At 34.6% G+C, this 14,720-nt stretch overlaps 1 protein-coding gene across 1 annotated transcript; it reads right to left on the reverse strand.

Moving 5' to 3' along the window:
* Positions 1-6,031: 6,031 nt before the first annotated feature.
* On the reverse strand, positions 6,032-14,702 carry LOC106181413 (lysosomal dipeptide transporter MFSD1). The gene is made up of 13 exons (XM_086996786.1): positions 14,501-14,702; positions 13,625-13,837; positions 13,107-13,170; positions 12,714-12,822; positions 12,339-12,444; positions 11,955-12,053; positions 11,153-11,264; positions 10,523-10,579; positions 9,994-10,150; positions 9,578-9,675; positions 8,996-9,108; positions 8,498-8,545; positions 6,032-8,157 (listed from the first exon to the last, which is right to left on the reverse strand). Exons 1-13 carry the CDS (start codon positions 14,670-14,672, stop codon positions 8,078-8,080), a joined length of 1,428 nt encoding a protein of 475 aa, XP_086852912.1. The 5' UTR covers positions 14,673-14,702; the 3' UTR covers positions 6,032-8,077.
* Between the last annotated feature and the right edge of the window lie 18 nt (positions 14,703-14,720).

Here is a 14,720-nt window from a genome sequence, read left to right on the forward strand (position 1 = left end):
ATGGTTGCTACTTTTCACTTTGGTAAAGGATGAGTCCATCACCACCAAACAAAAATACCGGTACTTTCAAAGAAAATAACAAAACTATATCATAGAAACGACCTATACATTTCATTAAAATGTTGAGTTCGGTCAGTATCAAATATAGTGATAAATATCAGCTGCTTGAGTTAATTGTTAAGGGGGGATATGGTGTTTTGCTTGGATGTCAGTTAAGATCAGGCGGTCTAAGATAAGTAAGATCTCTTCTGTTGCGTCACTATTCTGTCATGGCCATTGACCTAATTAATGGGAGACACGTTCAGACACAAAACTATGAATATGCGGGTTTTGACTTGTACAGAGGGTTGACAAAAGTATTGCACCATCGGTGTGAGAATTTATCTATGTGACATGGGTTCTTTGTTCGTGTAACCAGTGACGGATTTTTATCCATGTTCACTATGAAGGGTGTCATCGAAGGTGTAACGACCTTCTGACTGTACATAACGTTTCTACCATGGTGAAGGTACGGCAGCTCACAGATGAAGGAAGAAATTATTTCTCAGAGAGAGGAGGGAGTACATGCCCCCACCCCCATGATAGCCACCAGATATGGTGTGTCTGGTGATTCTAGAGTTTGCAAAAGGAAGGAGGAAAATCAGGGGCGGATTGAGGCCGTCTTCTGGGTCTTCCAGAAGACTGTCAGATTTGTAAGTTTCCATTGACGGATGACTAATTTTTCTGTCGGAAGACGGTCAAAATTGGAGGATGGATCAACAAAGATAATTTGGAAGACTGTCAGAAAATATCTCTGGATCCGCCCCTGAAAATGGTGATGCCCATAACTCAACAAGAAGTGGCCGCCGGACCCCCTTCAAATAATCCTGGATCCGCCCCTGTAAACCATTATCAGGCTATGTCCAGAAAGATGGGGTCCATATTGAGATTCCGTAAATATCCTACAGAATAATAGAATATTAATAGACCTACTGATACAATAATATGCGTTTTGTTAGAAAATCACTGGTCTACAAATAAGTAGTAAGGATACATACTTGACATAGCCAGTTTTCAATAAAATACTGATTGAAAAATCTAACAAATTCACCTTAAAGCAACACGCTGAATTACTTTTGTCACCCTCTGTGCATGGGAGACCTACGTGTACGCCATCGTCATTTTAGTTGTGGAGCCACATTGAGCGCTAGCTCTTCTCACAGACTGTAAGTATATCCTTCGGCTTATTTCCGTAGATTGTTAAACTATTTAGAATATCTCTAGTTGTAAGAAAACTATTATCTTTTTAAAGACTGATGTAATATATTGAATTTTCAAATGATTATTTATGTTATATAATAAGATGTTACTAGTGTTATATATCATATTTTATCATATATGCATTTGATGTAGCTCTACGTTTGAAACGATGGTAGTATAATCTAGCTAAAAAGTGTGGACTATTTTGATAGAATACCAGTTCAAATGCAATGACTGCAGTTATGTCAAACACAGAAAAGAAATTCATTCAACCAGCTAATCATTAAGATATAAAAGATGTCATGTGGTTGCATTTAGTTGACACGTCTAATATCAATGTCTTACACGAACACTTTAATACATGTATCACCATTATGTTCTAAATAATGAATTTAAAACGACCGGGTAAATGTTTAGAACATTTAAGCAACTCTGATTCATTTACTTTTTTTCCAACCAGCTAATCCTTAAGATATAAAACTTGCGGAGGAGAATTAGGTAGGCCCTATAATTACAAACACACACTTCAGTCAGGCACAAACCCGTACACCCACATTCAACCTTACACGATGAGTTTGTGAAAACTGTTAAAGTTAAATTTAAAAAATCATATATTTTTAGTTACTGAAGTACATACTTCCAAACGTTAAACAATACTGTGCCTGCATTTAGTTGATACGGCTAATATCAGCCTAACGCGTACACTTTAATACATGTATCACCATAGTTTCGCGCGTTTACGTGTTCTTATTCAGTGGCGTGCAGGAGAAAATTTCGCTTGTGATGTATTTCTACTTGCAGCAACAATGTATCAGAAATTTCATTATGTTCTAAATAATGAACTTAAAACGGGTAAATGCTTAAAATATTAAAGCAACTCTGATTCACGACTGAGCAAGGGAAATGAAAAACTCTAGAATGAGAGAAAAAAGATTGTTTATACCATAAAAGCATCGATTCATGTTGTTTTTACTAACCTTTTTTTCAATAGTTAACGGGCATTGCAGTGGCTGTCTGAAGCCAATGTGTCATCAGTCAACTTGTTCGTCTCAATTAAATCCCACTAAATATCACTGTAAAAATCAACTGATATTCTGATGCCATTAATCTTGAATAAGCTGTACTTGGAGTAACCAGGTAGCATATTTTAAATCATTGCAAGGTTCACAAAAAAAAAAAAAGAAAAAAGAAAAGTTAGATCTATTAATGTCTATAAAATAAAACTTTTACTGATATGTTATCACTATAATAATAATAATAATAATAAAATATAATAATAATAATTATTATTATTATTATTATTATTCAAAGTTGGCATCTTTGTATACACTGTATAATAATGAGAAGCAGCGAACAGTTTGGATTTTACCTCTTTTCAGGTTGCGTTTAAATGTTTTTTATTTCTTAGAAAATAGCTGATATATCAAGATTGTATTTTATGATCTTTTTAGTTTACTTTTCGGACTGGAGTGTGTCATACGGTCGTTCACATACTGCTGGTGTACAGTAAGTGCTTTGAGACGACGCCCTATAGAGCCATGCCACGAACCACATTTCAAAGTGCACTAGTTTCCGCCACGTTCTTTGCCTTTTTGGGCGCAGCGTTTTGTATGTTTGTATGCCGTATGTTAAATGTAAAGCGACATATTGCAGTTGTTTGCGCTTATTTGATATAACATTTTCATCTTGTGCGTCATAAGACAAGCATAAAATGTATCAAAATTTCCAGAGTGCAGAGACTTTGCAATTGAAAATCACGGAAAAGAGTTATTTAAAAAGTTGTCGTTTTGTTTCGTTTCAAAGTATTGAGGAATGTTGTTAAGCAATTGGATTACATGTATCAAATCTTGCACAATCGGATATAGCATTTTTTACAAAAAGAAACCCAGACATTGGACAGACCAATGCTGAAAACAATAGAAACAAAGCTGATACTTCAAATCTCACGCCTATTTTCTCATGTATTGGATGCCGCGACACCTTTGTGAGGGCAGTGTACTACTATACTTGTAATCATTTTTTTTAATCTATACCTATTTTTCATTAGTTTTCACTTATTTGTTATAATTTATAATTTTATAGAATCCATATTTATTCTCAGATGCGTCGTCAGAGACTGCTCAGATATTCGATGCTACACACGTTTGCGAGGACTACAAATCATATTCACATCTTTTCCAATACGGTCAACGTAACGCTGGTCCCATATGCGAGAAATCACCGGAAGCCCAAACCGAGCTGACTTTTTATCAGATATATACAACACCTTTCATGAGCCCGCGCAACCATCGCTCTCTTGAAAGCATTCTTTTCCATTACCCACGTGACAAAGTGCGTATATACAGTGCAGTAATGCCAAAGGAACGGATTGGCAAGTATATCCAGAGAGGCTTTGATGTAAAGATAGTGAATTATTCACTGAATCACTTATTGAATCGTCTGGTGGAGCTGGAACCGAAAACATTTCGCGCATACGCGAAGTCATTTTTAGAGCAAATCCATTCTCTTGCACACGGCCAATATTGGTATGTTCAAGAGACTGATATTGTTCGTACAGTGTTGCTTTATTTATACGGTGGCGTATACTTGGATACTGATATTATACTTTTTCGGCGGTTAGACTCACTGAAAAATGTAATAGCTTGGGAAAATTACGAAGAAACGCGTCTCAACAGTGCTGTTTTGAAATTCCAACCGCGGAATCGTTTTATTGGGAAGTGCATTGAAGAGTTTCTCCGTCACTTTGATCCAATCAATTACGCAGCAAATGGACCGGAACTGTTTACTCGCGTAGCGGAACGATTTCCAAATTTGGTCTGTGGCCATAACGTCAAGAAAACAGCGACGCGTGGGCACTGTGCCGCCAACTGTTTAAGACGTGAATCATTTTACCCTTTTACTTGGGAGGACTCGCCGAAATGCTTTGAGGTACTAGAACCGTTGGAGCTGCAAAGCCTACGCCAAACAATCGACGAACACTCTTTTGCCGTTCACCTTTACAATAGAACCACACAGCGTTTTGGCGCTTCGCGAGAGGGAACTCTCTGTCGTTATGTGCTGAACAGGTTTTGTGTATTTTGCGACGAAATGGTCTAAGTAATATAACGGTATCCAATTCTTGAATTCTGTTAAAAATACCAAATGATTTTCCCACACATTTGCTGCTACAGGCTATTGGTGTATTTATTCAGTGCTTGTGTTTAATGTTAACGCCCAGAATACAAACTTATTATTATGCATGTAAATTACAGTAAGGGCTACTACTGTATGCAATTACATGGCATAATAATAATATTATTAAAAATAATAAATGTTAACACAGAGAACATCCATGCATGTATGTGTTTATTTCTTAATTTGAAAGCAGAGTATGTATACCCATTAGTATTCAATGTATTCATTAGTTCTACCGGTACCACAAAGTCCATATTATCAGTAGACAAACTTATTGAAATATATTAGCTGACAAAAATATAGAATAATGTAGAATAAGCAAACAGCGTTGTATATCTTTTCTATAGTGTTTGAAGAGTTCACTCTCCAGTCAAGAATGATACTCGGTTTCTGCTCTATGCCCGCAGGCAACATGTAATCTATCTGCATACGGGATGTTTCATGTCTCCCTTTTTTTCATGAACAGCTTGATGTGATTCGCATGTATTGAAATTGAGAGAAAGCAGATACGTATGTTTCAGATATTCACTTTTTTTTCACGGTGAAAGGTTTTTTGAAAATACAATATGATTATTGTCTAGAGGTGTTTTGCCATCAGCACAATATTTTTTATAAGAACCTTTATAAGAACTTCAATTCACGTAAAATTTTGGAATTATTTCTCCGTTTGGGTTCTTTCTGATGATATTAAAATTTTGGTAAATTATCGGCAATTTGTAGGGAAAGGCAAATGTTATTTTCAAGAGAACGTGTTGGAGCAGTATGCCCTAGTCACCCAGGGATAGGTTTTATTCCATGAGGAATTCCATCACAGAGTTAATATCTCGTTCAGCTCTTGGACGAATAAATCGTAACTGCCACAAAACCAAATAAAAGACGTAACGTTATTCTGAACGTATTGTCCCAACCAGTTAGTTGGTGCATCTTTGGCTGAGGTCAGTCTACTCTGCGACAAGAGCCTGTAGTGTTAGACTCCGTTCACATGAAAAATCTATTTTCTAAAAATCTATTTTCTATTCGCGGTATCTTGTGATCACTCCGAGCGCAGCCGAGAATTAATTACTATTTTGGAAGTAACTGGCTCGCGCTGCCAGTAATTACGCCGCGGGGTATTCAGGGCACAGACCGTGATCACAAGATACCGCGAATAGAAAATAGATTTTTAGAAAATAGACTTGTCATGTGAACGGGGCCTTAGTGTATCCAGTGTAGTCGGCTGGATCTCTCTTCTCCTCACAGCACGGCCTAGCTAGAGTCCTAGATGGGATTGAAATCAGGCGGATAAGAAGGCCCCCAAAATAGGGTACCATTAACGGAATGAAATATGCCCCAGTTTTTTCCCCGCTTTGCGAATACGGACAGCCCATGAAGTCTTTTTTCCTCCTTTGTAAAAGGGGAACCCGGATGGGTCTGAATCAGAAACAATCCTGATCAATTGTCCATTTTTAAATTAGTTGATGAGGCAGATGGACCAGTTAAAAGTTCCTTTATCGCAGTCAACTTCGACTTTTTACTCACGAGGGATATCCGAGTCTCAGTCTCTCCTCCTCACAACACGACCTAGCTATTTTTTAAAATCAATAATGATCCAGTTGGACCAGTTAAACAGAAAAAAAGCTTTTTCATTCAATTATTTTATTCATCTTTAAATATTTCATAAGTTTTGATATTCTTAATGCACAGTTTCTGCTTTGAATAAAATGTAATTTATGTACAAATGGCTTTGGTCCCATATATTTTGTGGTTGCAAGGGACTGAAATTCATATTTAAATCATTAATGGTGACACAAAATCAATATAGTGATGAAAAATAAGTAAATGAATGGTTTCCTTGGCACAAATCTTAATAAGAAAAAGTTTGGTTTTGTTGACTCAACCTACTATCAAACTCATATATTCAATACAACTGTCCAAGTATGGCAGTTTCTTCTACCACTTTTGTTTCCTCAGTCGTCAATGATTTTAGGTATGCTACACTTAAGGGAAATGAATGTAATTATATGACAAAATCAAAATGGAAATATATCACACTAACCGTGAAATTTTGTCTTAAGTGATATACTTCTATCATCTAACAAGCTTATGCAAATATGTGTAGTTCTATATATTAAATTTTGTCATGAATGCTTTTACTAGAAGACAAATTGGCAAACAGCTTACCTTTGCCTAACTTATTTTTCATTGTGTACAGTGTACGGCTACAAATAAGCAGAGGGAGAAAGGCTTCTTTTCACCCAAAGAATACAAAATGCACTTAGCTGCAATAGTTGTAAATATTGGATTTGGAAGTCCTTTCTTTTACAATAAATCACATGTTCCTTCAAAACTCAATGACACAGAGGTAATTTGATTGCCATTTTCTTAAATATAAGTACCATAGAAGTGTTGAATCATCACAGCATATGAGTAAAATTCATTATCAGAAGACTTTTTTACATTCAGTTTTCTCATATTACAGTAATTTGCTGATGACTTGGTAATATACTGGACATCTACAACTAATGAATTGGGTTTTAGCTGCCGTCTACCAGAACATAAATTTTCTGAATGGCTGATTCAATCTAATGTAAAAAAAAAAAAAAATCAGTAACAACATCATTTGCAGCTGCAGGGAGATTAAACACATGGTATATCGTGGTATATCTGATGTAGCCTCCTGATCTGAAACGAATCTTCTGGAACAGAGGTTTTCTTTGGTATTTTCTGAAACCTATATGAACATTCTTGTGGAAATTCATCTGTGTAGTCTTTTGATCATGTTATAAGATTAATCTTTTCATGGCCCCTCATGGTATGGTATGGGGTGGGGTGGGGGGGGGGGTGGGTGGGCGGGGTGGGGGGGGTGGGGGTGGGGGGGTAAGGTGTCAACACCAATTGGCATAATAAATTATACAAAACCCACATTGCCCAGTTTTCTGAAACTTTCTTCTATGCCTAAAGAAGCCCTTATTATAAATTCAGAATGATAAAATTGGGGGGTGTCAACCTACATGTATATCCATGCCCACAACCCAAGGCTGAACCGAGAGGGGATGAGACACCAATTGTCTCACATATAACATATAGAACAGCACTATTACTGAGACATTAGTGAACAGTGCTCAGTCTTATAGTAACGCACACCTTGGAAGGTCACGGAATGACCAAAAGCTCTATAAGATACAGCTTTGATTGTAGGATCTGAAAAGTTAAATTTTGTAACACTCTATGTACATTGTTTGAGTCAAATATTTGTGCAACACGAAGAAAATTTTCAGTCCCAATGTGACCATGTTAGGAGGCAGGCATCTATAGTGCAACAGTTTCCCTTTATCTCTGATCCATTCAAGAAAACCCACTTAGTCTACTTCTCAATTCACAACTTAAAAAAAAAAGGATTTCATGCATAATTTTCTTAGATACCAGTAAGTCCTGTGGAGAGATCAGATCATCAAAACTGTGATATGAATAATGTTTCAACTTTAGCACCACCCTTAGCAAAATTTCATGGCTGCCGCAAACAAGCAAGCAAGTTCTTGCCAAGTCATTGTTCAGGAGAATAATGTTTTTTTAACCCGTTTCTGAATCAAAAATATATATTGATGCCACTTTAAATGCTACAGTAAGCATTGCATCTATCAGAAATCTGGTTTAGCTAGCGGTAAATAAAACAGTCCAAGTTAATTTATTTGGATTTTTCATCTGCTTCTTCATTTGCCTTCTGTATTTTTCTCCTCTGGAAGCCAGATAAGTTGATATGTCCTCCTTGAAAATATTGAAAAAGATATTTTAGCTTCATGCAATTTGTGAAAAATATACATTAATCCAATATTCAAATGTTTTAAAACTAACTTTAAAAAAATTATAGAGGCAACAAATAATATTACAAGATTATATATCTCAAAAATAGCAAAAAAAAAAAAAAAAAAAAAAATTGAAACAGACATGGCACTTCTAGAAGTCACATGCATGCATATCTTTTGGTGCAATAAATTATACAAAACCCGAATTTCCTAGTTTACTGAAACTTCATTCTATACCTTAAGAAACCTTTATTCTAAATTCAGAATGATAAAATTGGGGGGAAAAAAGATAAAATACAAACCTTTAGCTGCATCCACTAGGTACAACAGTACTGATGCTATTAAGGCAACTAAAAGAGAAAAAAAAAGAAGTTGCTATAATGTTAAGTCACTTTCTAAGGTGTTACAATGCATTGTGTTTGACATTGTGCTTATAAGTGAACCTTGGCACTGTGCCTAACTTTGTTTTGTTTGGCATTGTTTTTAGTCAGGCATTGTGTTTTAACACACTTAAAAGTGTGACAATTTGTTAATTATGACATAGTGTTTGGTGGAATTTGGTTCAGAGTGGCATTGTATAAATTTGACTTTGTGTTAGGTGAAATATTGGTTCATTGTGACACTTTGTTAGGTGTGATGTTGTGCCAAGACTTACATACACAGGGTGGAGTGTGAAACTTTATCAGGTGTGACATTGGACCAAACACTGTGTGTAATCCATTATATAAATAATGACATACATTTTGTTAGGTGTGACACTGTACTAAGCATTGTGTTGGGTGTGACACTGTGACACTTACCACACAACCATATGAGGAAGAACACTTCTAACACCAGATAACCTTTGGAGTCCAGAATCATGCCGGACACCATGGAAATCACCGCCAGACCCAGGTTTTGTACAGCTTGCATACTGCAAATAAACAAATAAAATATAAGAAAGAAAGAAATTAAGATTTTTATGATACAAAAAGTATAAAACCTAGCTCTAGAAGATTAGTGATAATTTTTTGATATTAATAGGAAAGGTGTCCATACTGCTTCAAAACTGTCTGGAGTACTGTGTATTTTGCACATATGGCCCCAGCAACTATTGAGGTATCTGCATGGGTGGTATAAACTAACAATGAAGATGTCTAACAACTTTATATTACACTTCCTATTTAACAAGATAAAAAACAACTTGATTTCAAATCATGAAAAAGAAAAATATCCAAAATATCCAAGATCACAGTTTAGATATAAATAAAAGAAAATGACAATGAATTATGTGCAAGTAAACAAACACCAAATGCTATGGAAAATAGTTGCAAATATCTCATTTCTTTTTAGATTTATAGAATGCGTGCTCAAATTAATATATTTTCCGGCATCAAACTTACATCCCATAAGCTGTTCCAAGCTGATGTTCAGGCACTACCATGGCAACGATAGGCCACAATGCACTGGCCAAAATGGAGTAAGAAAATCCCATAATCACCTGAAAAAATGTTTTAAAATCGTAAAATCAATATGACAACAGTCTATGTTTTGAATGTACAACTTTAATCAAGACAGCTGATGAAATAAAAAAAAGATTATTGCTCAATCATTGTTTAGGAATTTTTAATGCGATTTTCACCACAGTAACAGAGTGGTGGCTTTGAGAATATTAAAGCACCATCATGATTATGAAACATAAAATAACATGATTCATGTTACTCAAAAATCCTGCTTACTTGCACACATACATACATTGGTATTAAAACAAATTGCTTATTTTATATAAAACAATAATTCCTTATATAAAAGAACCAACCATGGGAACAAAAGGATTTATCCAGGTAAATGCAAGACAGGCATGGCAAGCTAACGTGATGATGACCCCAGTGATAACCCAGAAGATATTCTTGCCTAGCTTGTCTATACAGAAACCAAACAGAGGGGAGGCACCCGCTGAGATGATATAAACAACACTGAAAGAAAAATAAATAACATAAAACTAAAGCATTCTTTATAAATACATGTTGATATATAATATCTGCAAATTCAGGTAAGATGGAAAATTAAGAAGTTAGCCAATATCGCCTTTGAAACTCCAGATATGCCATATGAAATGTTAAAAGGATAACAGTTACTGTCATAATTTTAAAATTTAATAAATATAACATAAACAGATAAAACTTAGCTGAATACTTTTCATTTTTAATCAGAGTAAACTACCAGTAGCTTATCAGCAACTGTAAAAGCATATCAACAATGTGAGCCAACTGGAGAAAATATTCTATGAATTTATTTTAAAGACTACACCAGTCATACATAAATATTAAATACAAAGAAGCACATACCTATTACAAGCACTTGCTGCACTTGGAGAAAGTCCAAATTTCATTTCAAAGAAAACTCTGAAAGACAAAAATTACAAGAGTAAAAGCAAAGGCTGGGGTATTTCTTCATTTCTTTCACTGTGCTTTTACTTTTCACTCAATTTTAAATTTAATTTAATTATTGGACAACAGAGGGATAATATTGACTATTTAGAGTGACCTTATCATACATGCTATTTCATTAATCAATCCCAATTCAAGTAGCAATAGTATACATACCACAAACTTTATCTAAATTTCTATATTATAGCTTCCCAGGCTTTAGTAATTTAGTTTAATTTATATCAAACCCATGTTTTAGCAATGCATACATGTAGTTTATAACAATACTGATTGTTCCATGAATGATGATGTGTCCAAGTATCAACCATAAAACTATAAATGGTAATTACCCATCATTGCTAAAATAACTTATAAGTTAGAAAGAGAATGGTATACTATGCTACGATTTTGATTGTATAGCTTTTAGTAATTTATATTTAAGACGGCATGTCTGTATGTATATTTTGTCTGCAGAGCAGAGCAAATGTTGGGCTTAGTTTAGAAGAACTCATTATAAAATTAGTATTATTATTAAAAACTGGTACTTACAGCCCGAGCCCAATAAAAGGAAATACAGCCACGTAATATGCCACGCAGATAATACACATCAGCCACACGCTGGCGGGAAAGTCTTTGATGTCTCGTAAAGATATCACTTCTCCTGGAAAGATTAAATTAAAGATAGATATATGAAAAATGCATCAGCCATGTGCTTGAGGAGATAGGGTCGCTGTGTAGTTTATGACATCTGACATTTAAAGAGAGAACAGTTCATCTGAAGATATATAATACAAATTTGATATTTTCATATATGAAAAATTAAAAGATATTCATAAAATGTAAAAATAGATCTTATATACACATGTAAGACATACAAATGGCGAATCTTTAAAATTCTTTAAAATTTCAGCACTTTTCACTAAATCCCCTCAAGTATACCCTATCCAACGGCTCACTGAATTACAATATATAAGCACATAAATATGAATAAGGATCAAATATGGCCAACCCACTTGAATGCTTGTTGCATAATCTCTGTGGGGAATCTATTCAGCGTCTAACCAGGAGTTTTTTTAAGTGGGTCACTATATTAGATCTGCAGATCTGTTAGTTTGCTGTTCTGAATGTACCCATAGATGGTAAGTTAAGGGCAAACTGCTGAAACTGCCAAAAATTCACTTTTTGCCCATATCAAGATCTACCTTTGAAATTCATTTTATAGCTTAAAATGTGTAACTTAAATGGTAACTGTTGTAACTAAAACAGAAGAGAACATTATGATTTAAATATTAATTTTTCTGTTATTTGTGAGTATAATGTGGTATGTCTGAGCTTAAAATATGCCACCAACCTGTTTTTGCTTCTTCTTTCCTGAGGATTCTTTCTAATCTTTTGTCAAAATATGCCAATGCGAAGGAACAAAACAAGGAAGCTATACAGAAACCCACACCTGTAAACAGACATTTTATAGAGATCTGGAAATTATCTTGACAATAAATAAATAAATGAGGAAGCTATAACACAGACAATTTTATACATAATACTTGGACAATTCATACTGTCACAAAATAAATAAATAAATAAATAATTAAATAAATAAATAAATAAGGGAGCTGTACAGAAATCAACACCTGAAAATGGACAATTTTATACAATATCAGGAAAATCATACTGACAATAAAATTAATAAAAATTAAATAAATAAATAAATAAATAAATAAATAAATAAACTCACCAATCATGAGTGTGCCTCCTAAAATCACATAACCTTGCTGATCTGGAAATGATTTCTTCATCGCATCATATAGAGGTTGCATGATATTCATGTTTACTGTACTTCCCTAAAATGTTTAGATATATATAATATATATTCATGTTCTGACAGTTAAAATAGTACTAGTCTGTCACATATGGATATTGTCATTGAATAAACATCTTGCAGCAACATCTTGCAACGCTGTAACTTTTTCCTTGCATTGAATAACATTTTTGATAACGATCTAATTTTTTTTTTAGTTTTTTTGTTTTTTGGTAAGCCATTTTTATTTTCTGGACAGACAGATTTCCCTTTGTTTATTTCTTTGTGTAATATTTTGGATTGACCACTTACCACTCTTGAGAAACTAAGCTGCAGCCCAAATACCATGTTCAATTCCTTGTCCTTGAACCAGCTGACCGCGTATGTGTTTTGGGCCACACACAGAGACTCTCCACCAATTCTGAAGATGAAAAATTGTTTAAAATTTGACCAACAATTTTGAGAGCTCAAAGGGTTTATGAGAAGTAAATATCAGTGGTAAACTGTACATGGTTGAGGCTGTTGCAAAAAATGCTCTTTCAAAATGTCAAATTCTGTTTTTTTAACTAAAAAGTGAAAGAAAGTCACTTTACGATTTAATTAATGTTAAAATAAAAAAGAATTAGTGTTAAGAACAATTCAAATACTTGTTTCACTATTTACAAAATTTAAATGATTCAAAACAAATAAAAATCTTTCACATACCCAAATATGAATCTTCCAATATGCATAACAATTGGAAGGTTAAAAAATGCCCCTAATGCAAAGACTACCTGCAAAGAAAGAATTAAATAACTATAACTATGTGTCTTTTATATACAAAATGTAGACATAAGTGAAATCCACTTACTAGTACAATAAAAATCAATATCTTTTATCATGATAAAGACTATCATAAACTTATGCAATGGATTTTACTATCAAAACAACGTGTTGTGAAAGATCTAAAACAATCTGCAAACATGGTGCTGAAAAATTCAAAATACAGCTGGATATTTGGACAGGCAGTTATAAAGAGTTTGCCAAACCATAGGACTTTTTGCTAGACTGACTTATATTAGTTAATTCTAAATGATGGGTGATAAAATTGTAAATTTGTACACTTTTTGAAAAAAATTCAGTCATGGCCAAGAGTATCAGACAATTATTGAGTAAATAAATAAATAAATATCTTAAAATAAATATCATAAAAAAGAAATACACAAATCTATATAATCAGCAACCTACCTGACCAGCAGTGACAAACAAACTGAAAATAATTGCCCCGAGTCTAATACCAAAGACACGGTCAATCAGAAAACCTCCAAAGAAACACAAAATCACATTGGGCCAGGAGTACAGGGAATAGAACAACATGTAAATGGACTCATTGATGTTCAGGTCTTTGAGCATAGTGTCCTGCAAGGCTGCTGGGTTGTCATAGCAGAAATAACTCCCTGAAAATACCAAATATCCATAAAAGTAATGGCAACCACCTGTACAAGTACAGTATTTAAAAAGAATGTTAAAAAACAAACTACAATGACACATTTCGAACTTAAATGGGACATTTATCAAACATATTTTGTGGGTTTGCACTTAATATCAGACATCTGAGATTCATCTACAATAGTCTACATCATCATAATGTTATTCAGATAACCAGAATGAACTATATCTGGTAACAGTGACTGATCCCATATAAATCCTCCTATACAGTACATGTATGTGCCACTGCGCCCCCACCCTTGGTTTCCCTTCATATGTTTTTGACAGCGGACTAAGCAAACAGAATTCTTCCTCCCCATGCCCCTTTAAACTCAGTTTTTCTTAGCAGTAGCACCAACACCCCCACCCACAACTCTCGATCTCTCTCTCACACACACACACTCCTTCCATCTCCGCCTTAATATAAAAACCCTGGTTCCACAGTTGTGGAAAACTGGAGTTTCTTGGCCTCTATCACGAAATTATAACCACCAACTCCAAAAAAAAAAAAAAACATAAGCTAATGTTAATAAAAAGTGGGTAAACATCAACGATCCGAAATACTGAAACTCCCCCACGTTCATTTTATTTGTGGATCATGGATGCAGACGATAAAATAACGCATTTCTTACCAAAGCTAAGGAAGCACATAATGATAAGTATAAGGTATTTGTGAAGTGCCCTTCTAGGATCGCATGCCAACGTTCCACCACAGCCTTCGAGGACAACATCGTCTTCTGGAACTGCGACAACTGGTCCATTGTCTCTGTCTCCCAACAGCGGCTTCTTTTCCTGGTCCTCCATCTTGAAGTCATGTGATTGTGAGTACGATAATCTCTTGGTAGTCTTGTG

The sequence above is a fragment of the Lingula anatina genome, chromosome 10 (assembly GCF_051362555.1).
Source record: "Lingula anatina isolate TDL-2025a chromosome 10, LinAna3.0, whole genome shotgun sequence".
NCBI classification, from domain to species: domain Eukaryota; kingdom Metazoa; phylum Brachiopoda; class Lingulata; order Lingulida; family Lingulidae; genus Lingula; species Lingula anatina.